Raw genomic sequence first — 26,673 nt, 5'->3', positions numbered from 1 at the left:
GTGTGTGCATGGCTGCATGCATTCCTTTGTGCCCAATTTTTCCTGGCTCACATTTCTGACCATGTTCTCCTGTCCTCTTCCCAGGATTCCAACTGTTAGCATTCCAACTACTGAAAGGGCATTCTCTCCCTTCTCATTGGAGGGAATATCTCAGAAAATGTCCTGAATGGACCAACCTGGATGTAGCTCTCCTCTGCTGCCTCTGGGAAGAGTTGTTAAGGGATTCTTCAACTGGAAAAATATTCTCATAGGATGTCCTCTTTCCCAGGAAGCTGAGTTGGGACTGGGACTATAAAGGAATTTACTTCTTTACAATAACAAATCCCACAGACGCCAAAACGTGAATCTGATAGGATCCACACTCTTTCCCAGGAAGCTGGTCCTTATAAGGATTGGGAATAGGATTGGGAATGGGACAAAGCAGGCTTTCCCTCTTCCAATAACAGACTACACTTCATAGGGAAAGACCACTGTCTTTATAGGATCTTACTATGGCCAAGCCATAGGCTACAACTTACTGTAACTAGGCAACATCGGAAAGACCACTGAGTTTTTATGATCTTACTATGGCCAGGCCATAGGCTACACCTTACTGTAACTAGGCTACATAGGAAAGACCACTGAGTTTTTATGATCTTACTATGGCCAGGCCATAGGCTACACCTTACTGTAACTAGGCAACATCGGAAAGACCACCGAGTTTTTATGATCTTACTATGGCCAGGCCATAGGCTCCACCTTACTGTAACTAGGCTACATAGGAAAGACCACTGAGTTTTTATGATCTTACTATGGCCAGGCCATAGGCTACACCTTACTGTTTATTCTTCATGTAAATGAAAGGACATGCCACTGTCACAAAACAATGGTTTATCGAAGCTCAATACTTTCAGCCAAGGATCTTTGTCCTTTTTTAAACTTGGATTGGAAGCCCTGGTCATGAGAGAGGATTGGAGGGGTGAAGAGGTGAGGAAACGAGACTGGGATACGGTGTGCTTGTAGGGACACAGAACGGAATGCGCTTTTTAGAAACAATGTTTTTTTCCCTCACAGCTCTGAATAGCGAACATATCAAATACCAATAAGCTGCCAACAAAGGGTTAAAACAGTGGCGTTGTTAAGCAGGGTGAATTCTGTGAAATGTAGCATTTGTATTTTTTTTTAAATTGTAAATAGTATGATTTTTTAAATGTTATTCCTTTAGATGTTTTTATTGTATAAACTGGTATTTTGTCAACAGTCCTTTCATACCAACTGTGAACAGGTTATTTCTTTCCGTTTCTGATATAAAATGACTTTGATATGTTTTTAATGTTAATTGGTGGTCACCACACTGCTTCTGAAATGGCACTCTTCCCTACATAGTGCACGACTTTATAGGGCGCTGGTCGTACGTAGTGCACTATGTAGAGAATAGGGTACCTTTTTTGGATGCATCCTCTGTTTACTGTCTCTGTAGGAAGAATCCACCTCTTAGTATCGGGCGATCTGATTGGTTCGTTCAAACAGGAAATGGTCTTAGAAGATCAACCACTGGATCAGTACGTTATTTGAATGTCTCTTATTGTTTTTAAGTTGTTTTGTTTGTATACTTTATACGTAATTAAATGTTTTTAACATATTTGTGTGTGTATTTGCTTATCTGATGTTTTACCTAGTGGTTATGCTGCACTTGTGCTTTTCAGTGGAGAAATCTAATATAAATAAATCATTGAAACATAAATCTTTCTATTATTCAACACAATTATAATGTACTACAGACATGCAATCAGCACCATAAAAAGAGCTAAATATATCGACAATTTCCAAATAATCACTTTCCTGTCGTAATAGCACTCATACATGATCCACCTAATAAATATGAAGGAGAATAGCACTCATACATGATACACCTAATAAATATGAAGGAGAATAGCACTCATACATTATACATCTAATCCAATAAATATCAACTCCAAAGTAGCTTGAGTTTTAGGGTTGCAAAATTCCCAGGTTTCCCAGAAATCCTGGTTGGATGATTCCCAGATTCTCTGTTTATTCCCTCCTGATTCCAGGGAACTTCCAACTGGGATTTCAGGAACATTTTGTGAAAGTTACCGACAATGTGCAACCCTTCATTGAGTTCAAACAGTTAATCACATAACCTTTTAGAGATACTAAAGTATAACCCATTATTATCCAGTTAATCACATAACCTTTTAGAGATACTAAAGTATAACCCATTATTATTCTTGTATAAAAGCATATGTGGCTAAAAGCACCATTCAGTATTATTCACCCAGGGAGTGTTGGAAGCAGCAAAATACAAATGTTTGTAATTCTCAAAACCTCCAGTAGAGAGCGCCATATCATAAATCTCTCCCATTCCCCACATACTGTATCAGACATCCATCCAGACATCTCTCCCATTCCCCACATACTGTATCATCCATCCAGACATCTCTCCCATTCCCCACATACTGTATCATCCATCCAGACATCTCTCCCATTCCCCACATACTGTATCATCCATCCAGACATCTCTCCCATTCCCCACATACTGTATCATCCATCCAGACATCTCTCCCATTCCCCACCTACTGTATCATCCATCCAGACATCTCTCCCATTCCCCACATACTGTATCATCCATCCAGACATCTCTCCCATTCCCCACCTACTGTATCAGCCATCCAGACATCTCCCCCATATACTGTATCATCCATCCAGACATCTCTCCCATTCCCCACATACTGTATCAGCCATCCAGACATCTCTCCCATTCCCCACATACTGTATCATCCATCCATCCAGACATCTCTCCCATTCCCCACCTACTGTATCATCCATCCAGACATCTCTCCCATTCCCCACATACTGTATCAGCCATCCATCCAGACATCTCTCACTCTGCTAGTATCCTATGTTTAGGTGTGGCAGTCTCCATCCCTCTCTGCTGCTGAGTTCATATGTGGCAGTAGGCTATGTGGTCGTTTGAGACAATTCTGATCAATCAATCAGTTCTAGTGAACCCTTGTTACTATGGCTATGTTTACACAGGCAGCCCAATTCTGGTCTTTTGCCCAATTATTGGTAAAAGACCCTGATCTGATTGGTTAGAAGACCAATTAGTGGAAATAGATCAGAATTAGGCTGCCTGTGTAAACGCAGCCTATGAGGGGCTCGCTATATTGCACTGCCTTCCATATCAGAAGCTTGATTCTGTATCTTCTGTAGCATTGATCAAAATTATAATTGAAGTCTATCAAGTCATTACAGTCGGAGGATTCCACTTCATATACATACACAACTTCTACACCTATTATGCATATATATATTTTCTAAATCCACAAGTCTGTTGTCTTATTTACTTTAAAATGAACAGATTGCGTCCCAAATGGCACTCTATTCACAATATAGTGCACCATTGAGTCCAGTTCAGTTTAGCACAGTAACTTTTTCTGCTCAGTTCTGTTGCTTAGAGTTCAGTTCTGTTGCTTAGAGTTCAGTCCTGTTGCTTAGAGTTCAGTTCTGTTGCTTAGAGTTCAGTCCTGTTGCTTAGAGTTCAGTCCTGTTGCTTAGAGTTCAGTCCTGTTGCTTAGAGTTCAGTCCTGTTGCTTAGAGTTCAGTCCTGTTGCTTAGAGTTCAGTCCTGTTGCTTAGAGTTCAGTCCTGTTGCTTAGAGTTCAGTCCTGTTGCTTAGAGTTCAGTCCTGTTGCTTAGAGTTCAGTCCTGTTGCTTAGAGTTCAGTCCTGTTGCTTAGAGTTCAGTCCTGTTGCTTAGAGTTCAGTTCTGTTGCTTAGAGTTCAGTTCTGTTGCATTGAGTTCCGTTCATCTCCACCAAAGCGTTCTATGGCCCTGCTGTGTCAGTGTGTGTGAGCGTTTCATTTCAGCTACCTGTGTGAGTCTCTCCCTGCTCAGTTCCCGTTATTCAGCATCCCCAGCAGTTTCCCTGCGTCCATGCCCTGTTGCTGGGCCATCTTGGCAACATCAAACCCCATGTGTTTCAGGAACTGGATCACGCTCATTTCCTGTCCGGTGATCTGATCCCGTATAGTGGGACAGGTGGGATTACAGTGAGGCCAGGGGCAGCTGTCAATCAGACGCAGAGGACAGCGCCTCGGAGGCGAAGCTGGGGGCAGAGCCTTGTTGGGGGTGGGGTTAGGATTGTTGCTATGGGTGTCGTTGTTGGAGGATCTTTGGTGGAGGTTGTTGTCGTGAAGACCACGGTCCCAGCAGTGTAGGGCTCTGGGGAGGGAGGTTCCTTTGACTTGGATGTCCATCCAGTAACTATGGTAACCGGGAGGAGCGGAAAGGAGGTTAGAAATGGGAGAGGTACTCATTTTTTTGCAAAGCTCCAAATTAAGGTTATGATATGTCTAATCTAAGACCCAGTTATGATATGTCTAATCTAAGACCCAGTTATGATATGTCTAATCTGAGACCCAGTTATGATATGTCTAATCTGAGACCCAGTTATGATATATCTAATCTAAGACCCAGTTATGATATGTCTAATCTGAGACCCAGTTATGATATGTCTAATCTGAGACCCAGTTATGATATGTCTAATCTAAGACCCAGTTATGATATGTCTAATCTAAGACCCAGTTATGATATGTCTAATCTGAGACCCAGTTATGATATGTCTAATCTGAGACCCAGTTATGATATGTCTAATCTAAGACCCAGTTATGATATGTCTAATCTAAGAGGAAGTTATGGTATGTCTAATCTAAGACCCAGTTATGATATGTCTAATCTAAGACCCAGTTATGATATGTCTAATCTGAGACCCAGTTATGATATGTCTAATCTGAGACCCAGTTATGATATGTCTAATCTGAGACCCAGTTATGATATGTCTAATCTAAGAGTAAATTATGATATATCTAATCTGAGACCCAGTTATGATATGTCTAATCTGAGACCCAGTTATGATATGTCTAATCTGAGACCCAGTTATGATATGTCTAATCTGAGACCCAGTTATGATATGTCTAATCTAAGAGTAAGTTATGATATATCTAATCTGAGACCCAGTTATGATATATCTAATCTAAGATCCAGTTATGATATGTCTAATCTGAGACCCAGTTATATGTCTAATCTGAGGAGAAATGATGATCAGTGACTGTTCACTCACTTCCTGGTGATGACCTCATGGGATAGGCAGGCTGGAGCAAACAGGGCCCTGGCAGTCAGAACAGACAGATCAATCAACGTGATCAGAGGAGAGTTAACATTCCACATAACATAAAACATTAACATTCTTTAGCGAATAAAACAGGAAGTTATGGTATGTGTGTGTGTTTGTACATTATTGTGTGTGTGTGTGTCTCTGTGTATACTATCCAATGCGTGTGTGTGTGTCTCTGTGTATACTATCCAATGTGTGTGTGTGTGTCTCTGTGTATACTATCCAATGTGTGTGTGTGTGTGTGTCTCTGTGTATACTATCCAATGTGTGTGTGTGTGTGTCTCTGTGTGTACTATCCAATGTGTGTGTGTGTGTCTCTGTGTATACTATCCAATGTGTGTGTGTGTGTCTTACGGGACGTCTTTGAGTGTGTTCCTCAGCTCATTGCCCAGATTCTGTATGTATCTCCATTGTCCCTCGTGGACCGGATGACCAGTCAGGTGGATGTTATCTACTGTTAACTGGGCCTCATCAAATAACCACTGGACCACAAACACTGGACCTAGAGAGAGGGGAGGGGGGGAGAGAGAGAGGTTAGAGGGGTAGGGGGAGGGGGAAGGGAGGAGAGAGGGGGGGGAGAGAGGGCGTCTACTTTTAGCTGGGCCTCATCAAATAACCACTGGACCACAAACACTGGACCTAGAGAGAGGGGAGGGGGGGAGAGAGGGGGGAAGTGGGGGAGGGAGAGGGGGAAGGGAGGAGAGAGGGGTTAGGGGGGGGAGAGAGGGGGAAGGGAGGAGAGAGGGGGGAAGTGGGGGGAGAGGGGGAAGGGAGGAGGGAAGTGGGGGAGGGAGAGGGGGAGAGAGGGGTTAGAGAGAGGGGTTAGAGGGGGGGGGGGGGCGTCTACTGTTAACTGGGCCTCATCAAATAACCACTGGACCACAAACACTGGACCTAGAGAGAGAGGGGGGAGAGGGGGGATAGAGGGGTTAGAGGGGTAGGGGGAGGGCGTCCACTGTTAACTGGGCCTCATCAAATAACACTGCACCTGAAGAGAAAGAGAGAGTGCTAGAGAGAGACAGAGAAAGAGAGAGTGCTAGAGAGAGACAGAGAAAGAGAGAGTGCTAGAGAGAGACAGAGAAAGAGAGAGTGCTAGAGAGGGAGAGAGAGAGAGTGCTAGAGAGAGACAGACAGAGAGAGAGAGAGTGTGAGTGAGAGGGGGAGAGACACAGAAGAAGAGAGAGAGAGAGAGGGAAGAGACAGTGCTAGAGAGAGAGAGAGAGACACATACACAGAGAGAGAGGGGGAAGAGAGAGAGAGAGGGAGAGGGAGAAAGGAGAGAGAGAGAGAGTACTAGAAACACTCTTACTCTTGAGCGTGGGGTAGACTTTATATCCGAAGAAGCAGTTCCACTCCTCTCCTATGTGAGTCTGTCTGCAACTCTCTGGCACCACACTACCCCAGTACCTAGACAGAAAACAGGAAGTATAGTCACCGTTGTCACTCGTATGGTCACTCGTTGTCTCTCTCTCTACCTCTCTCTCCCCCACCCTCCTTCTCTCTCCCCCCCTCCCATCCCTCCTTCTATCTCTCCCCCTTCCTCCCTCTTCCACCCTCCCTCCCTCCCTCCCTCCTCTTTCCCCTCCCTCCTTCCCTCTTCTCTCTCTCACCTGATTCCTCTCCTGATAGCCTCAATAGGGTCACAGCTGATGGTGCTGTGACAGTCTGTAGATCTGTACTGCTTGTTATCCAGGAACCAGCCAGAGTCAGCCAGACCCCGGACCTGAATCTCCCCGTGTCCCCGGGACTCCAGGTGCTCCGCCACACGGTCCACGTTCAGTAGTACACCTGTACCCCCCGCACTGCAGGGGAGAGGGAGTGGGGAGAGAAAGGAAAGGGAGAGAGTGTAAAAAACATTCAGTAACCCAGAGAGGGGGAAATAAGGAGAGTTGGAGAGGTCCAGATTGAGGGAGAAACAGACGGATGTCCAAACAAGTAAGTAAAGTTAAAAAGTTTGAGACTGTGGTGATTTTATCAGACACACACAGTGTCCTGACCTGCTCCCAGCCAGTAGCAGGACCTTAGCGCTGTCCAGTCCTTTAGTAAGCAGCTCATTAACCACCTCCTTAATGATCACTGAGCCCATGAACGCATAGTCACCTGCACAGAGAGAAACATGAAGACAGGCACAGTAGACACATTGATTGATAGCTTGTTATACAACCGGTGGGTCTAATCCTGAATGCTGATTGGTTAAAACCGCATTCCAGCCGGTGTCTATTCCACAAGTTACCACCGGCTAAATCTATGATGTTGAAATGTCTATTTACTCTGTTCCATCTGACTGTGCAATCCACTGTCTCATCAGCCCAGCCAGGCAATTTATAAACTTCATCTCCACTATAAAAAGCATCTAGAGATTCTCACATTTCTTTTAGACCAACATTTAGTTTTCAACAACAGAGATGTGTATAAACCTTGCTGTCTGTCTCTCTGACATTTGCAACATTGTTTAAATATTGAAATTCGATCTCCAGCTGTCCCATAGTAATGAACGCTTCAGGATGAGACAGACAGGAAGCTTTTCTCAGCCAGTCGAAATAATGAATCAGCATATTTTTTGGCGTATACGTTGGGGAGAACAAGTATTTGATACACTGCCGATTTTGCAGGTTTTCCTACTTACAAAGCATGTAGAGGTCTGTAATGTTTTATCATAGGTACACTTCAACTGTGAGAGACGGAATCTAAAACAAAAATCCAGAAAATCACATTGTATGATTTTTAAGTAAATAATTTGTATTACTTAAAAATCATACAATGTGATTTTCTGTATTTTTGCAAAATCGGCAGTGTATTAAATACTTGTTCTCCCCACTGTCTATACAAAGAAATGTCAATAGAAATCAGTTGAAACAAAGTGCAGCTAGTTTGCAGTCTTTCCAGTTCCAGTTTGAAGTGATTGTGTCAGCTGTGTTGTTGGCTAGCTCCTCTGAACAACAGTGTCCTGGCGAGAGAGCACATTTTCTATGTCAGGTGAAATCGCGCCTCATTAGCTCATTGTTGTAGAAGTATCCAAATAAATGTAGTTGGCCAGCTAGCAAGCAAGGGATCAGACCGTTACCAGCCAGTATGGCAATAGAACATTTAGAACCCACGACTGGGTCTGGCAACCAAACTGATAGAACGAACGAATGGGTCTCTTCTCTGGCAACCGAACTGACAGGCATTATCAGGAATTATCACTTAAATGTCTTGAATTGTTTGAAATAAAATGCAGTGTTTTTCCAAAGAGGCATCCTATTCCCTATAGAGTGCACTATATACTGAACCGATGTTCCCTACTTTGGTCAGTCTTTGCTGAGGCTCCACTCCAGGCATCACTAGAGCAGTATGGGATGAACCTAGAGAAAGAGGAGAGAGAGATCTTCATGCTTTGTTGATTTCCAAAATGCTTTTGACTCAATTTGGCATGAGGGTCTGCTATACAAATGGGTGGAAAGTGGTGTTGGGGGAAAAACATACGACATTATAAAATCCATGTACACAAACAACAAGTCTGGGGTTAAAATTGGCAAAAGAAAACACACAGTTCTATCCACAGGGCCGTGGGGTGAGACAGGGATGCAGCTTAAGCCCCACCCTCTTCAACATATATATCAACGAATTGGCGCGGGCACTGGAAAGGTCAGCAGCACCCGGCCTCCCCCTGCTAGAATCCAAAGTCAAATGTCTGCTGTTTGCCGATGATCTGCTGCTTCTGTCCCCAACCAAGGAGGGCCTACAGCAGCACCTAGATCTTATGCACAGATTCTGTCAGACCTGGGCCCTGACAGTAAATCTCAGTAAGACCAAAATAATGGTGTTCCAAAAAAGGTCCAGTCACCAGGACCACAAATACAAATTCCATCTAGACACCGTTGCCCTAGAGCACACAAAAAACTATACATACCTTGGCCTAAACACTTCAGCGCCACAGGTAACTTCAACAAAGCTGTGAACGATCTGAGAGACAAGGTAAGAAGGGCCTTCTATGCCATCAAAAGGAACATACATTTCAACATACCAATTAGGATTTGGCTAAAAAAATACTTGAATCAGTCATAGAGCCCATTGCCCTTTATGGTTGTGAGGTCTGGGGTCCGCTCACCAACCAAGACTTCACAAAATGGGACAAACACCAAATGGAGACTCTGCATTCAGAATTCTGCAAAAATATCCTCCATGCACAACGTAAAACACCAAATAATGCATGCAGAGCAGAATTAGGCCGATACCCGCTAATTATCCAAATCTAGAAAAGAGCCATTAAATTCTACAACCACCTAAAAGGAAGCGATTCCCAAACCTTCCATAACAAAGTCATCACCTACTGAGAGATGAACCTGGAGAAGAGTCCCCTAAGCAAGCTGGTCCTGGGACTCTGTTCACAAACAGACCCCACAGAGCCCCAGGACAGCAGCACAATTAGACCCAATCAAATCATGAGAAAACTAAAAGATAATTACTTGACATGTTGGAAATAATTTTTTTAAAAACAGAGCAAACTAGAATGCTATTTGGCCCTAAACAGAGAGTACACAGTGGCAGAATACCTGACCACAGTGACTGACCCAAACTTAAGAAAAGCTTTGACTATGTACAGACTCAGTGAGCATAGCCTTGCTATTGAGAAAGGCCACCGTAGGCAGACATGGCTCTCAAGAGAAGACAGGCTATGTGCTCACTGCCCACAAAATGAGGTGGAAACTGAGCTGCACTTCCTAACCTCCTGCCAAATGTATGACCATATTAGAGACACATATTTCCCTCAGATTACACAGACCCACAAATAATTGTTTTAACTATTTTGATAAACTCCCATATCTACTGGGTGAAATTCCACAGTGTGCCATCACAGCAGCAAGATTTGTGACCTGTTGCCACGAGAAAAGGGCAACCAGTGAAGAACAAACACCATTGTAAATACAACCCATATTTATGTTTATTTATTTTCCCTTTTGTACTTTAACTATTTGCACATCGTTACAACACTGTACATAGACATAATATGACATTTGTAATGTCTTTATTATTTTGGAACTCATTTTTATTGTTTATTATCTTTAAAAAATATATATTTCACCTTTATTTAACCAGGTGGCCAGTTGAGAACAAGTTCTCATTTACAACTGTGACCTGGCCAAGATAAAGCATAGCAGTGCGACACAAACAACAACACAGAGTTACACATGGAGTAAACAAACATACAGTCAATAACACAATAGAAAAAGTATTTATACAGTGTGTGCAAATGAGGTAAGATTAGGGAGGTAAGGCAATAAATAGGCCATAGTGGCAAAGTAATTACAATTGAATGATTTAATTATCTAATTATCGACAGACAGACAGACAGACAGACAGACAGACAGACAGACAGAGTTAGAAAACCATAACACACAGAGACTCAGAGTGTTCCAGTCAGAGGGAGGAAGAGGTTGTTTGGTAAAGAGCTGCAGCACAACTTTACTGACTCACACTCTGACAAGAGAAAACACCAACCGTTTCATACACAAACACCATAAACAAACACACATATGCAAGAAGGGAGAGAAGAGCGATAGGAGAGAAGAGCGATAGGAGAGAAGAGCGATAGGAGAGAAGAGCGATAGGAGAGAAGGGCGATAGGAGAGAAGAGCGATAGGAGAGAAGGGCGATAGGAGAGAAGAGCGATAGGAGAGAAGAGCGATAGGAGAGAGAGCGATAGTAGAGAAGAGCGATAGGAGAGAGAGTGATAGGAGACAGAGCGATAGGAGAGAGAGCGATAGGAGAGAAGAGCGATAGGAGAGAAGAGCGATAGGAGAGAAGAGCGATAGGAGAGAAGAGCGATAGGAGAGAGAGAGCGATAGGAGAGAAGAGCGATAGGAGAGAGAGCGATAGGAGAGAAGGGCGATAGGAGAGAAGAGCGATAGGAGAGAGAGCGATAGGAGAGAGAGCGATAGGAGAGAAGGGCGATAGGAGAGAAGGGCGATAGGAGAGAAGGGCGATAGGAGAGAAGAGCGATAGGAGAGAAGAGCGATAGGAGAGTGATAGGAGAGAAGGGCGATAGGAGAGAAGGGCGATAGGAGAGAGAGCGACAGGAGAGAAGAGCGATTGGAGAGAGAGTGATAGGAGAGAAGGGCGATAGGAGAGAAGGGCGATAGGAGAGAAGGGCGATAGGAGAGAGAGTGATAGGAGAGAAGGGCGATAGGAGAGAAGGGCGATAGGAGAGAAGGGCGATAGGAGAGAAGAGCGATAGGAGAGAAGAGCGATAGGAGAGAAGAGCGATAGGAGAGAAGGGCGATAGGAGAGAAGGGCGATAGGAGAGAAGGGCGATAGGAGAGAAGAGCGATAGGAGAGAAGAGCGATAGGAGAGAGAGCGATAGGAGAGAAGAGTGATAGGAGAGAAGAGCGATAGGAGAGAAGAGCGATAGGAGAGAAGAGCGATAGGAGAGAGAGAGCGATAGTAGAGAGCGATAGTAGAGAAGAGCGATAGGAGAGAAGAGCGATAGGAGAGAAGGGCGATAGGAGAGAAGAGCGATAGGAGAGAAGAGCGATAGGAGGGAAGAGCGATAGGAGGGAAGAGCGATAGGAGAGAGAGCGATAGGAGAGAGAGCGATAGGAGAGAAGAACGATAGGAGAGAGAGCGATAGGAGAGAAGGGCGATAGGAGAGAAGAGCGATAGGAGAGAAGAGCGATAGGAGAGTGATAGGAGAGAAGGGCGATAGGAGAGAAGGGCGATAGGAGAGAGAGCGATAGGAGAGAAGAGCGATAGGAGAGAGAGTGATAGGAGAGAAGGGCGATAGGAGAGAAGGGCGATAGGAGAGAAGAGCGATAGGAGAGAGAGTGATAGGAGAGAAGGGCGATAGGAGAGAAGGGCGATAGGAGAGAAGAGCGATAGGAGAGAGAGTGATAGGAGAGAAGGGCGATAGGAGAGAAGAGCGATAGGAGAGAAGAGCGATAGGAGGGAAGAGCGATAGGAGAGAGAGCGATAGGAGAGAAGAGCGATAGGAGAGAGAGTGATAGGAGAGAAGGGCGATAGGAGAGAAGAGCGATAGGAGAGAAGAGCGATAGGAGGGAAGAGCGATAGGAGAGAGAGCGATAGGAGAGAAGAGCGATAGGAGAGAAGAGCGATAGGAGAGAAGAGCGATAGGAGGGAGAGTGATAGGAGAGAAGAGCGATAGGAGAGAGAGCGATAGGAGAGAAGAGCGATAGGAGAGAAGAGCGATAGGAGAGAAGAGCAATAGGAGAGAGAGCGATAGGAGAGAGAGCGATAGGAGGGAAGAGCGATAGGATAGAAGGGCGATAGGAGAGAAGGGCGATAGGAGAGAAGGGCGATAGGAGAGAGAGCGATAGGAGGGAAGAGCGATAGGAGAGAAGGGCGATAGGAGAGAAGGGCGATAGGAGAGAGAGCGATAGGAGAGAAGAGCGATAGGAGAGAAGAGCGATAGGAGAGAGAGCGATAGGAGAGAGAGCGATAGGAGGGAAGAGCGTTAGGAGAGAAGGGCGATAGGAGAGAAGGGCGACAGGAGAGAAGGGCGATAGGAGAGAAGGGCGATAGGAGAGAAGGGCGATAGGAGAGAAGGGCGATAGGAGAGAAGGGCGATAGGAGAGAAGAGCGATAGGAGAGAAGAGCGATAGGAGAGAAGGGCGATAGGAGAGAAGAGCGATAGGAGAGAAGGGCGATAGGAGAGAGAGAGCGATAGGAGAGAGAGCGATAGGAGAGAGAGCGATAGGAGAGAGAGCGATAGGAGAGAGAGAAGACTGAAAAGAAGGAGTCAAATAACGAAGAGAAAAGAGGATGGAGATCTTACACCATGTTGGCATTCCACCAATAGGGGTTCTCCTCTGGCTGAGGAGACAGAATACCTGTACCTGGAGACAGAGAACCACAGAGAGGGGATAAAGACCCATGGAAATGAAGAGAGGGGGATAAAGACCCATGGAAATGAAGAGAGGGGATAAAGACCAATGGAAATGAAGAGAGGGAGATAAAGACCCAAGGAAATGAAGAGAGAGAGGGGATAAAGACCCATGGAAATGAAGAGAGGGAGATAAAGACCAATGGAAATGAAGAGAGGGAGATAAAGACCCATGGAAATGAAGAGAGGGGATAAAGACCAATGGAAATGAAGAGAGGGAGATAAAGACCCAAGGAAATGAAGAGAGAGAGGGGATAAAGACCCATAGAAATGAAGAGAGAGAGATAAAGACCCATGGAAATGAAGAGAGGGGGATAAAGACCCATGGAAATGAAGAGAGGGGGATAAAGACCCATGGAAATGAAGAGAGAGAGATAAAGACCCATGGAAATGAAGAGAGAGGGGATAAAGACCCATGGAAATGAAGAGAGGGGGATAAAGACCCATGGAAATGAAGAGAGAGAGATAAAGACCCATGGAAATGAAGAGAGAGCGATAAAGACCCATGGAAATGGAGAGAGAGAGAGAGAGAGAGAGAGAGAGAGAGAGAGAGAGAGAGAGAGAGAGAGAGAGAGAGAGAGGAGAGGGAGGGGGAGAGAGAGAGGAGAGAGGAGGGGAAGAGAGAGAGAAGAAAGAGGTACTTGTGAGTGTGAGATTAATTTTGGTAACTAAAACAGACAGACTGACTGAGTTCTACTGATTAATGGGAAACACTAACATTTATATGGCCTGAGATCTTTTCCCTCTACAGCCTGTACTGGACCAATGATTTTTAAAGAGTCAATTCGTTTTTGCAGCAGCTCCCTGAACAGACAAATCATAAGCCTACTTTTGACTGGTTATAACACTTAATACTAGTTATTATTACTAGTTCATAAACATGTTATAAGCATGTTGTACAGTGTTCTGGTGAAGTCTGACTCTGAACACCAATAGCAGAAGTTATAGAAACAGTATTACTCGCTATTACCATTAATAAACATGTTATGAACTTGTAATAAGTGTTTATAACAGTGTACTGACCTGTTCTGGTGCGTGGCCACTTGAGGGAGCTCATGAATCTCCTCATTGTCTGGTACCTGGTGTCACAAGTCTGTCTGTTGACACAGTACCATCCACCTACACAGACCAACAACATTACACACAGTACCATCCACCTACACAGACCAAAAACATTACACACAGTACCATCCACCTACACAGACAAACAACATTACACACAGTACCATCCACCTACACAGACCAACAACAACATTACACACAGTAACATCCACCTACACAGACCAACAACATTACACACAGTACCATCCACCTACACAGACCAACAACAACATTACACACAGTAACATCCACCTACACAGACCAACAACATTACACACAGTACCATCCACCTACACAGACCAACAACAACATTACACACAGTAACATCCACCTACATAGACCAAAAACATTACACACAGTACCATCCACCTACACAGACCAACAACAACATTACACACAGTACCATCCACCTACACAGACCAACAACAACATTACACACAGTAACATCCACCTACATAGACCAAAAACATTACACACAGTACCATCCACCTACACAGACCAACAACATTACACACAGTACCATCCACCTACACAGACCAACAACAACATTACACACAGTAACATCCACCTACACAGACCAACAACATTACACACAGTAACATCCACCTACACAGACCAACAACAACATTACACACAGTACCATCCACCTACACAGACCAACAACATTACACACAGTAACATCCACCTACACAGACCAACAACATTACACACAGTAACATCCACCTACACAGACCAACAACATTACACACAGTACCATCCACCTACACAGACCAACAACAACATTACACACAGTACCATCCACCTACACAGACCAACAACATTACACACAGTACCATCCACCTACACAGACCAACAACATTACACACAGTACCATCCACCTACACAGACCAACAACAACATTACACACAGTACCATCCACCTACACAGACCAACAACAACATTACACACAGTACCATCCACCTACACAGAGAAGAACAACAACATTACACACAGTACCATCCACCTACACAGAGAACAACAACAACAACAACAACAACAACAACAACAACACAGCACCAGGGTCCAATCCAAGGCCGGTTATAGAGCAGCACACTCCACCTTTTACCGGTCATTTCTCTGCCACTTGTGCAGCTCACATTCACGATAAACACAGTGATTGTCAAGTCAAACGTACATAAACTTTAAGAGGCACATTGTCGGCTGTACAGCGCTCTGCCCTGTAACGTGCCTTGGATTGAAATACACAACAGACAAATACCAGAGCGTTTGGAAGTCTTAAACCTCTCAACTCACCCTCCAAGAATATCAGCCATCTCTTGCTGCCTTTAGATTCCTTGATGTAGTACCTGTACAGGACAATACAAAAACAACCTGTTTTACGGGTGTGTGTGTGTGTGTGTGTGTGTGTGTGTGTGTGTGTGTGTGTGTGTGTGTGTGTGTGTGTGTGTGTGTGTGTGTGTGTGTGTGTATGTATGTATGTGTGTGTGTATGTGTGCGTGTGCGCGCGCGCGTGCGTGCGTGCGTGTGTGTGTGTGTGTGTGTGTGTGTGTGTGTGTGTGTGTGTGTGTATGTGTGTTTCTCCCTCACTCCCCTTTTCTTCTTCAGAGTGGGCCATCTGACAGAATCACATAGTTCAATGTCAATTGGGGATTTTTTTTTATTAGACTGGGGGGGAAAGCAGTGTTGGCAGACCCCGACGCACGCACGCACACACACGCACACACACACACACACACACACACAGAGAGAGAGAGTATGTATTTCTGAGAATCTACATTCACACACACTTGGTTGGGTTTGTGTTATAGACGGCTCCAGAACGTGTGAGGTCCTTTAGGCTTCTGCTTTGAACTAGACTTGAAACATTTGGCTCTGGTTTCCAGCTAAAACACTCAGACAGACAGAGCCCTTTCAGATGCCTAAAACACCCTTTCAACGGGGGCCTGTTTGGATGCCTATATCAAAGGAACCCAGGGCCATTATATTAAGGAATGGATTAGTGTGTATAGAAAGTCCTCACCACAGGAGAGTTACACTACTGATGACTGATGACTAGTGGTCCGGCCTGGCAGACACACAGACACTCAGACACACACATAAATAAGGGGACAGACACGTCTTTGGGCTGCATGTGTGAGGTTGTGTGAAACAGACACACACTCATGTGCTGTTATGAGCAGGCAGGTGATGGCATGAACAGACTCCTGTTCTGCAGCTATCCATCTCCATTAGTGAGATATATGCCAGGTGTTTTAGGTTAAAGAGGATCAACTGTGTCTCTACTGGACAGCTGTTGGAAAGGTAGAATGGAGAGAGAGAGAGACAGAGAGAGACACTGACAGACAGAGAAAAGGAGATTTTAACATTGATACAACACTGTATATAGACATAATATCACATTTGTAATGTCTTTATTCTTTTGGAACTTCTGTGAGTGTAATGTTTACTGTTAATTTGTATTGCTTATTTCAATTTTGTTTATTATCTATTTCACTTGCTTTGTCAATGTTAACATGTTTCCCATGCCAATAAAGCCCCTTGAATTGAAAGAGAGCAAGCAAGCGACAGACAGACAGACAGACAAAGAGAAAATTAACTAATTTATAAAAATTTATAAAAGACTTTTAACTTTGGTTTGCCAGGTTGAACATTTATAAATGAAACAGGAGAGAGTAGAGAGGGACGCCAGGTTGAACATTTATAAATGAAACAGGAGAGAGTAGAGAGGGACGCCAGGTTGAACATTTATAAATGAAACAGGAGAGAGTATAGAGGGGCGCCAGGTTGAACATTTATAAATGAAACAGGAGAGAGTAGAGAGGGACTGTCATGTATTGTCATGTTGTGTCTTGTTTCTGTCCTTTCCCTTCACCCTGTCTCCCTCTGCTGGTCGTTATTAGGTTACCTTTTCTCCCCCTCTTTCCCCCAGCTGTTCCTTGTCTCCTCCTAACTACCTCGTCACCCCTTTTCCCACCTGTTCCCTTTTTCCCTCTGATTAGTCCTCTATATCTCTCTCTGTTTTTGTTCCTGTCTTTGTCGGATTCTTGTTTGTGTTTTTCATGCCTGAACCAGACTATCGTCATGTTTGCTGCAACCTTGTCCTGTCCTGTCGGAATCTGCCGGTCCATCTGAGCCTACCTATGTTTTGTTATTAAAGAAGTTCTGTTTACGTTAATTCGCTTTTGGGTCCTCATTCACGCACCGTAACAGAAGAATCCGACCAAGAATGGACCCAGCGACTTCGGATCCTCTCCACTCAGCCGTCGAGATCCAGGGAGCGATGCTAGGCAGACACGAGCAGGAATTGTCTGCTGCTCGACATGCCGTTGAGACCCTGGCCACCCAAGTCTCCAACCTCACAGAACAGGTTCACCATCTCCGCCTCGATCCACCGGCCACTTCCAGGGCTTTCGAATCTCCGGAGCCCAGAATCAATAACCCGCCGTGTTACTCTGGGGAGCCCACTGAATGCCGCTCGTTCCTCACCCAGTGTGATATTGTGTTTTCTCTCCAGCCCAACACTTACTCCAGGAGCACTGCTCGTGTCGCCTACGTCATATCTCTCCTTACTGGACGGGCTCGTGAGTGGGGCACGGCAATCTGGGAGGCAAGGGCTGAGTGTACTAACCAGTATCAGGACTTTAAGGAGGAGATGATACGGGTTTTTGATCGATCTGTTTTTGGGGAGGAGGCTTCCAGGGCCCTGTCTTCCCTATGTCAAGGTAATCGATCCATAACAGACTACTCTATTGAGTTTCGCACTCTTGCTGCCTCCAGTGGCTGGAACGAGCCGGCTTTGCTCGCTCGTTTTCTGGAGGGTCTCCGCGCAGAGGTAAAGGATGAGATTCTCTCCCGGGAGGTTCCTTCCAGCGTGGATTCCTTGATTGAACTCGCTATTCGCATTGAGCGACGGGTTGATCTTCGTCACCGAGCTCGTGGAAAGGAGCTCGCGTTCTCCGTTGCCCCCCTCTCCGCATCACTACCATCTTCCTCTGCCGGCTCGGGTGCTGAGCCTATGCAGCTGGGAGGTATCCGCATCTCGACTAAGGAGAGGGAACGGAGAATCACCAACCGCCTCTGTCTCTATTGCGGTTCTGCTGGTCATTTTGTCACTTCATGTCCAGTAAAAGCCAGAGCTCATCAGTAAGCGGAGGGCTACTGGTGAGCGCTACTACTCCTGTCTCTCCTTCAAGATCCTGCACTACCTTGTCGGTCCATCTACGCTGGACCGGTTCGTCAGCTTCCTGCAGTGCCTTAATAGACTCTGGGGCGGAGGGCTGTTTTATGGACGAGACCTGGGCTCGGGAACATGACATTCCTCTCAGACAGTTAAGGGAGTCCACGGCCTTGTTCGCCCTGGATGGTAGTCCTCTCCCCAGGATTCAGCGTGAGACGCTACCTTTAACCCTCACTGTTTCTGGTAATCATAGCGAAACCATTTCTTTTTTAATTTTTCGTTCACCTTTTACACCTGTTGTTTTGGGCCATCCCTGGCTAGTTTGTCATAATCCTTCCATTAATTGGTCTAGTAATTCTATCCTCTCCTGGAACGTCTCTTGTCATGTGAAATGTTTAATGTCTGCTATCCCTCCTGTTTCCTCTGTCTCTTCTTCACAGGAGGAGCCTGGTGATTTGACAGGGGTGCCGGAGGAATATCACGATCTGCGCACGGTGTTCAGTCGGTCCAGGGCCACCTCTCTTCCCCCACACCGGTCGTATGATTGTAGTATTGATCTCCTTCCGGGAACCACTCCCCCCCGGGGTAGACTATACTCTCTGTCGGCTCCCGAACGTAAGGCTCTCGAAGATTATTTGTCTGTAGCTCTTGCCGCCGGTACCATAGTCCCCTCCTCCTCTCCCGCCGGAGCGGGGTTTTTTTTTGTTAAGAAGAAGGACGGGTCCCTGCGCCCCTGCATAGATTATCGAGGGCTGAATGACATAACAGTGAAGAATCGTTATCCGCTTCCTCTTATGTCTTCAGCCTTCGAGATCCTGCAGGGAGCCAGGTTTTTCACTAAGTTGGACCTTCGTAACGCTTACCATCTCGTGCGCATCAGGGAGGGGGACGAGTGGAAGACGGCGTTTAACACTCCGTTAGGGCACTTTGAATACCGGGTTCTTCCTTTCGGCCTCGCTAACGCTCCAGCTGTCTTTCAGGCATTAGTCAATGATGTCCTGAGAGACATGCTGAACATCTTTGTTTTCGTTTACCTTGACGATATCCTGATTTTTTCACCGTCACTCCAGATTCATGTTCAGCACGTTCGACGTGTCCTCCAGCGCCTTTTAGAGAATTGTCTTTTTGTGAAGGCTGAGAAGTGCTCTTTTCATGCCTCCTCCGTCACATTTCTCGGTTCTGTTATTTCCGCTGAAGGCATTAAGATGGATCCCGCTAAGGTCCAAGCTGTCATTGATTGGCCCGTCCCTAAGTCACGCGTCGAGCTGCAGCGCTTTCTCGGCTTCGCGAACTTCTATCGTCGTTTCATCCGTAATTTCGGTCAGGTGGCAGCTCCTCTCACAGCCCTTACTTCTGTCAAGACGTGCTTTAAGTGGTCCGTTTCCGCCCAGGGAGCTTTTGATCTCCTCAAGAATCGTTTTACATCCGCACCTATCCTTGTTACACCTGACGTCACTAGACAGTTCGTTGTCGAGGTTGACGCGTCAGAGGTGGGCGTGGGAGCCATTCTTTCTCAGCGCTCCCTCTCTGACGACAAGGTCCACCCTTGCGCGTATTTTTCTCATCGCCTGTCGCCGTCGGAACGTAACTATGATGTGGGAAACCGCGAACTGCTCGCCATCCGCTTAGCCCTAGGCGAATGGCGACAGTGGTTGGAGGGGGCGACCGTTCCTTTTGTCGTTTGGACTGACCATAGGAACCTTGAGTACATCCGTTCTGCCAAACGACTTAATGCGCGTCAGTCGCGCTGGGCGCTGTTTTTCGCTCGTTTCGAGTTCGTGATTTCTTATCGTCCGGGCTCTAAGAACACCAAGCCTGATGCTTTATCTCGTCTCTTCAGTTCTTCAGTAGCCTCCACTGACCCCGAGGGGATTCTCCCTGAGGGGCGTGTTGTCGGGTTGACTGTCTGGGGAATTGAGAGGCAGGTAAAGCAAGCACTCACTCAAACTCCGTCGCCGCGCGCTTGTCCTAGGAACCTTCTTTTCGTTCCCGTTCCTACTCGTCTGGCCGTTCTTCAGTGGGCTCACTCTGCCAAGTTAGCCGGCCATCCTGGCGTTCGGGGTACACTTGCTTCCATTCGCCAGCGTTTTTGGTGGCCCACCCGGGAGCATGACACGCGTCGCTTCGTGGCTGCTTGTTCGGTCTGCGCGCAGACTAAGTCCGGTAACTCCCCTCCTGCCGGCCGTCTCAGGCCGCTTCCCATTCCCTCTCGACCGTGGTCTCACATCGCCTTAGATTTTGTCACCGGACTGCCTTCGTCAGCGGGGAAGACTGTTATTCTTACGGTTGTCGACAGGTTCTCTAAGGCGGCTCATTTTATTCCCCTTGCTAAGCTTCCTTCTGCTAAAGAGACGGCACAAATCATCATCGAGAATGTTTTCAGAATTCATGGCCTTCCGTCAGACGTCGTTTCGGACAGAGGTCCGCAATTCACGTCTCAATTTTGGAGGGAGTTTTGCCGTTTGATTGGGGCTTCCGTCAGTCTCTCTTCCGGCTTTCACCCCCAGTCTAACGGTCAAGCAGAACGGGCCAATCAGACTATTGGTCGCATCTTACACAGTCTTTCTTTTCGCAACCCTGCGTCTTGGTCAGAACAGCTCCCCTGGGCAGAATACGCCCACAACTCGCTTCCTTCGTCTGCGACCGGGCTATCTCCTTTTCAGAGTAGCCTCGGGTACCAGCCTCCGCTGTTCTCATCTCAGTTCGCCGAGTCCAGCGTCCCCTCCGCTCAGGCTTTTGTCCAACGTTGCGAGCGCACCTGGAAGAGGGTCAGGTCTGCACTTTGCCGTTATAGGGCGCAGACTGTGAGAGCTGCTAATAAGCGTAGAACTAAGAGTCCTAGATATTGTCGCGGTCAGAGAGTTTGGCTCTCCACTCAGAACCTTCCCCTTAAGACCGCTTCTCGCAAGTTGACCCCGCGGTTCATTGGTCCGTTCCGTATTTCTCGGATCATTAATCCTGTCGCAGTGCGACTTCTTCTTCCGCGATATCTTCGTCGCGTCCACCCGGTCTTCCATGTCTCCTGTGTCAAGCCCGTTCTTCGCGCCCCCGCTCGTCTTCCCCCCCCCCCCATCCTTGTCGAGGGCGCACCCATCTACAGGGTCCGTAGGATTTTGGACATGCGTCCTCGGGGCCGTGGTCATCAGTACCTAGTAGATTGGGAGGGGTACGGTCCTGAGGAGAGGAGTTGGGTTCCCTCTCGGGACGTGCTGGACCGTGCGCTGATCGATGATTTCCTCCGTTGCCGCCAGGTTTCCTCCTCGAGTGCGCCAGGAGGCGCTCGGTGAGTGGGGGGGTACTGTCATGTATTGTCATGTTGTGTCTTGTTTCTGTCCTTTCCCTTCACCCTGTCTCCCTCTGCTGGTCGTTATTAGGTTACCTTTTCTCCCCCTCTTTCCCCCAGCTGTTCCTTGTCTCCTCCTAACTACCTCGTCACCCCTTTTCCCACCTGTTCCCTTTTTCCCTCTGATTAGTCCTCTATATCTCTCTCTGTTTTTGTTCCTGTCTTTGTCGGATTCTTGTTTGTGTTTTTCATGCCTGAACCAGACTATCGTCATGTTTGCTGCAACCTTGTCCTGTCCTGTCGGAATCTGCCGGTCCATCTGAGCCTACCTATGTTTTGTTATTAAAGAAGTTCTGTTTACGTTAATTCGCTTTTGGGTCCTCATTCACGCACCGTAACAGGGACGCCAGGTTGAACATTTATAAATGAAACAGGAGAGAGTAGAGAGGGGACGCCAGGTTGAACATTTATAAATGAAACAGGAGAGAGTAGAGAGGGGCGCCAGGTTGAACATTTATAAATGAAACAGGAGAGAGTAGAGAGGGGACGCCAGGTTGAACATTTATAAATGAAACAGGAGAGAGTAGAGAGGGGCGCCAGGTTGAACATTTATAAATGAAACAGGAGAGAGTAGAGAGGGGTGCCAGGTTGAACATTTATAAATGAAACAGGAGAGAGTAGAGTAGAGAGGGGCGCCAGGTTGAACATTTATAAATGAAACAGGAGAGAGTAGAGAGGGGTGCCAGGTTGAACATTTATAAATTAAACAGGAGAGAGTAGAGTAGAGAGGGGCGCCAGGTTGAACATTTATAAATGAAACAGGAGAGAGTAGAGAGGGACGCCAGGTTGAACATTTAAAAATTAAACAGGAGAGAGTAGAGAGGGACGCCAGGTTGAACATTTAAAAATTAAACAGGAGAGAGTAGAGAGGGACGCCAGGTTGAACATTTAAAAATTAAACAGGAGAGAGTAGAGAGGGGTGCCAGGTTGAACATTTATAAATGAAACAGGAGAGAGTAGAGAGGGGACGCCAGGTTGGGTTCAAGTAGTGCAAACAAATCAACGTCAGAAGCTTCATTTGTGATTAAGAAACACGGGGAGAGTAAATTCCTCACATCCTCAGACACATTGTTCTTAACTCCCCGTGGCTGTGGAGAAATACCCTCCCCCACCCCCTATGGGTTTTCACACACACATGCCTATGACCGCGGGAGAAGTGTCGCCTTAGCAGCAGTGATCCACTATACATTTAGCCACGCTAGCTTCGCCCTCATGTGTGTGTTAGCAAGCATGCTAGGTACTGCTAGGTATCAACAGCTAATCCAGTCCGGGCTGGAAGTTATAGTGAGGTTCAATTGGTCAACAGAGATGCAATTGCAATGTTGTGGAGTATTTGGATAAAGTTCAGTGTGCTGGATGGATCTCTGCAGTAACTCTCGAGGGCAGACTGTGTGGTTGAGAGAGGGTTGGGTCCTTCGTGAGAAATTAGCAATTTGTGGTTGGAGGGATAAGCGCCGGTTGTAATTTTCTCTACTGGTTGTCAGATAGAGCAGGCATGCATACGTGCCCAGAGCGTGTCTGCCTGGCCTTGCATGGCCTCGCACGTGAGGGTCCTACTCTATCCCAAATAAAGACCTCAGACCCACATCGCTTTACATAGAGAGGGGGAGAGAATCAGCATAACAGCAATTGTGAGTGTCTCCTCTCTCCATCGATGTGACTGTGTGTGTCAGCAGCATCCCAAACTACAAGAGACCTGGTCCAGAGAGGAGACACTCACAATTGCTGTTATGCTGATTCTCTCCCCCTCTCTATGTAAAGCGATGTGGGTCTGAGGTCTTTATTTGGGATAGAGTAGGATCACGAGAGGTTCCGTTGTGATGAATCAACTGAATCTCGCTCTCTTTCTGGTTCTCTCCCGTTGATTCATAATGGAATAGTCATGTTAAAGATGAATAACACTGTGTTCATAGGGCCTATTCTATTCTTCAACCTTCAGTTGACTTGTGAGCTTGTTCTCACACTGGAGAAGACAAAATACAACTGGCAAAAGGCAGTCTTTCTCTCTCAACACCTGGCAACCATGGTGTGAAACAACATAAGGATTTCAAAGCACTACTTCACAAAGTCAATTATCACAGTTATTTGACCAAAACGTTGGAATTTCACACTGAGGATAAACCCTATTTTCTTCCCATCGGCTCATGTTTGTTCCATTGGTCACTATCAACCTATAACTGTCATGGCGCTTTCCTGCAGGGCAGGGCACCTGTCGCGGCTGGAAGTGGATCTGAGAGGACAACAGGGCACCTGTCGCGGCTGGAAGTGGATCTGAGAGGACAACAGGGCTTCCGCTTCGTGGAATGTTTTTACTTTCACACAGTCTTTCATCACAATCATCCATTAGCGTCGCTACATTCCGTTCTAATATAGCGTCCCCTCCTCAATTTCACGTCTCTCTCCAAATGCGCAATATCATGACGCACGGTCTAGAAAACCATTTGGATAAAGCCAAAGGCTACAAGGATAGTAGCCTACAAGATAATGACGCACGCAGATTTGTCCCTATAGACTCTGATCCGAAGTCGGTCTTGCGTTTTCCCTTCAAAACGGTTGAGGTTATATGGGTTTGGGGAGGGTAAGCTGATCCTAGACCTGTGACGCAAATAAACGCCACTAAATAAACAACCAACCAACCACCACTAAAGCTATACATTGCCTGTCGCCTGCTGTACATGAAAAACATTTCACTGTGGCCTCGCGTGCTCTCCTTCCGCAAAATTCCTTTTGTCAAATGTTCCATTGATGAAAGGCATCTGATCTCGCGGTCCGGGCTCCCTCTCTCTCTCGGGCTCCGACATAGATCTCAGAAAGCGCCCGTCCTCTGATCGTGTCATTTTTTATCCATTTCGGTCACATTCGGATTGACATGAAGGGCAGGAAAAGTTGTTGTTGTGGTGGTGATAGATGGACTTCACTCAACCATTGAGAGTTTGATAGACAACTGGAAACGTGTCAAAGTCAAAACGCACAACAAAAGTATGTGATTGTCATGTGAGTTTAGGCTACTTGTGAAATATTGAAAAGTTAAGTTTAGGGCGACTTTAATTCGGGCCAATTCAGAACTTAAACGTCGAACTTGAAAGTCTTCCACTTACCCCGCTGGAGATCCATCGTTACACGTCGCAGAGGAATTGTCCAAGAAGTGCAGCCTCATGTCCTGGTCCAGCTTCTGCGCCGAGCACGGGTACAGCGACTGCGCCAGGTTTTTAATTTGGGTCATGAAGTTGTCCATGTTCCCCTCGACAGCGGTGAAGTCTAACGGGAAGCTCTCACCGGCTCCGGTCCCCTCTACTACCCGGTCCCTGTATGTTAACGTTGGGGACGGCATGGCCGAGGCTCTCCGGTGTTGCGCGCGGCTGCCCCGTAGCCTCCTCGCCTCTGGTGCACCAATGTGAAGGAGACCCAACAGCAAAGCGGAACGCAGCAACGCCAGAGTCCCTAGAGGCCTACTTCTCTCAGTACTTTGGCTCGTCATTTCAAAAACCTTAAAAGGGGAAAAACGATTTAATAGTTCCTTGGGGTAAAAACTAAACAAGAGTGCGTCTGGTCTGGTGAGCAAAATGGAAAAAGTTGCAGTGGATGAATTGCCAAAGAGTAAAATGTAAACAGAGAGAGAAAGAGTTCCACTTGGCATCGGTGTGTTATCGACAGAAGAATCAGGTGTTCCAAAGGTTCTAGAGCTTGACGTGGACCACTCCAAAATGCCTCCACACTAGAACACGTAAAACATTTAAATCATTTCAGTGTGGTGCGTCATTCGCCTTCAATTCCATCCATTAGGGGGGAAAGCAATGCAATTCAAATAAAAAAAATATAGGCTATATTAAACAATAAAAAAAATAGAAAACAACTTTGAAGTCACTCGTAAAATGTAAAAATGCGGATAAAAATACAAATCAAGCTCATTTTAGTGATTCACCAAAAAGTGCTTGCATCCCCCTTCTATTTCTTGAGATATCCAACGGTTTTCAACGGTTTTCCCTCAGCGCTGATAAGACAGATGGCATCACTTGCTGCTGCTGTCCTGGTCGAAGTTACATTCATACTACCAGGCAGGCACCAGAGGGGTTTTATTCAAACGTTTCCCCCTTTTTCTTTCCCCCAAACCAATCGTTATCGTGGGCTGGTTGCTTTGAGGGGCGTGAGTTTCACACACACATACACGTTTGTTTTACTATCCTTGTGGGGACCAAACAAATGATTCCCATTCAAAATTATATTTTCCCTAACCCTTAACCCCTAAACCTGAAATATCAATTTTCCTTGTGGGGACTGGCGAAAAGTCCCCAATTGTCCGAATGTTTCTTGGGACTTCTGGTCCCCACGAGGACAGTAATACCAACAACACTCACACGGCACGCCCCCTCATGTCCAGGTTGTTCCCTTTGGTGTTGTTGCCTTCGGTCTCTATTTAAGTAGCGTCGTCTCTCTTGTAGTGATGTGTGTTTTGTCCTCTATTTATTTTAGTATTTTTAATCCCAGCCCCCGTCCCCGCAAGAGGCCTTTTGCAAGGCCGTCGTTGTAAATAATAATTTGTTCTTAACTGTATTACCTAGTTAAATAAAGGTTAAATAAATAAAATAAAAACACATTTAGGATGTCAACAAGTGATAATTCATATTTCATGGCGCGATATTTTCGTACTGGGATGCCAGGATTAGGCTTTAATTGGCCATCACATGAGGAAGTTAACACCTTTATAACGTTTATTTCGTAATTGATCTCCCAGGACAGACCCTCCGTTTGTTTATTCAGAAGCCGGACATTTCCCCTGGTTGTGTATTTGTTTTCACCCTCTTAACCTAAATGATGGTTGTCACACCCAGGAGGAAGGTGACAGCCGGTCGCGCGCCTCTCCCCCATGACCCACACCTTCTCGTCAACAACCCATTCTGTGTCCAGATGGTGAGAAGTGAGTTGACGGATAATGTAGACTGCCCTCCCCTTTCAGACCCCTTAGAGATATAGGATCAGTCAGGACTGAAAGCCCA

At 46.2% G+C, this 26,673-nt stretch overlaps 2 protein-coding genes across 4 annotated transcripts in view; one reads left to right on the top strand and one right to left on the bottom strand.

The window, feature by feature from the left end:
- tmc6b (transmembrane channel-like 6b) overlaps positions 1 to 1,621 on the top strand; it is a 55,139-nt gene extending 53,518 nt beyond the window's left edge. For all 3 annotated transcript variants that reach the window (XM_090195363.1, XM_090195364.1, XM_090195362.1), the window contains exon 22: positions 85 to 1,621. In XM_090195363.1, coding sequence (XP_090051489.1) covers positions 85 to 99 — 15 coding nt within the window. In that variant the 3' untranslated portion in view covers positions 100 to 1,621. The remainder of the gene's footprint in view (positions 1 to 84) is intronic.
- On the bottom strand, positions 1,195 to 26,425 carry notum1b (notum, palmitoleoyl-protein carboxylesterase b). The gene is made up of 12 exons (XM_090195371.1): positions 24,778 to 26,425; positions 15,453 to 15,505; positions 14,082 to 14,177; positions 12,951 to 13,011; positions 8,464 to 8,522; positions 7,176 to 7,278; positions 6,789 to 6,980; positions 6,488 to 6,585; positions 5,533 to 5,680; positions 5,125 to 5,172; positions 1,893 to 4,268; positions 1,195 to 1,851 (listed from the first exon to the last, which is right to left on the bottom strand). Exons 1-11 carry the CDS (start codon positions 25,314 to 25,316, stop codon positions 3,896 to 3,898), a joined length of 1,770 nt encoding a protein of 589 aa, XP_090051497.1. The 5' UTR covers positions 25,317 to 26,425; the 3' UTR covers positions 1,195 to 1,851; positions 1,893 to 3,895.
- Between the last annotated feature and the right edge of the window lie 248 nt (positions 26,426 to 26,673).

The sequence above is a fragment of the Oncorhynchus mykiss genome, chromosome 13, assembly GCF_057628025.1.
Source record: "Oncorhynchus mykiss isolate SJ-2025 chromosome 13, ASM5762802v1, whole genome shotgun sequence".
In the NCBI taxonomy this organism is placed as follows: domain Eukaryota; kingdom Metazoa; phylum Chordata; class Actinopteri; order Salmoniformes; family Salmonidae; genus Oncorhynchus; species Oncorhynchus mykiss.
Note: the sequence above shows the minus strand (reverse complement) of the source record. Positions and strands in the feature narration are given on the sequence as shown.

Excerpts from the sequence above, each read along its gene's own strand:
- notum1b (XM_090195371.1), bottom strand. The coding sequence starts at position 25,316 with ATGCCAAGTGGAACTCTTTCTCTCTCTGTTTACATTTTACTCTTTGGC. Across the intron at positions 14,178-15,452 it reads ATGGCTGATATTCTTGGAGG|GTGGATGGTACTGTGTCAAC; the intron begins GTGAGTTGAGAG and ends TGGTCTGTGTAG. Across the intron at positions 8,523-12,950 it reads TGGTGGAATGCCAACATGGT|GTTCATCCCATACTGCTCTA; the intron begins GTAAGATCTCCA and ends CTCTTTCTCTAG.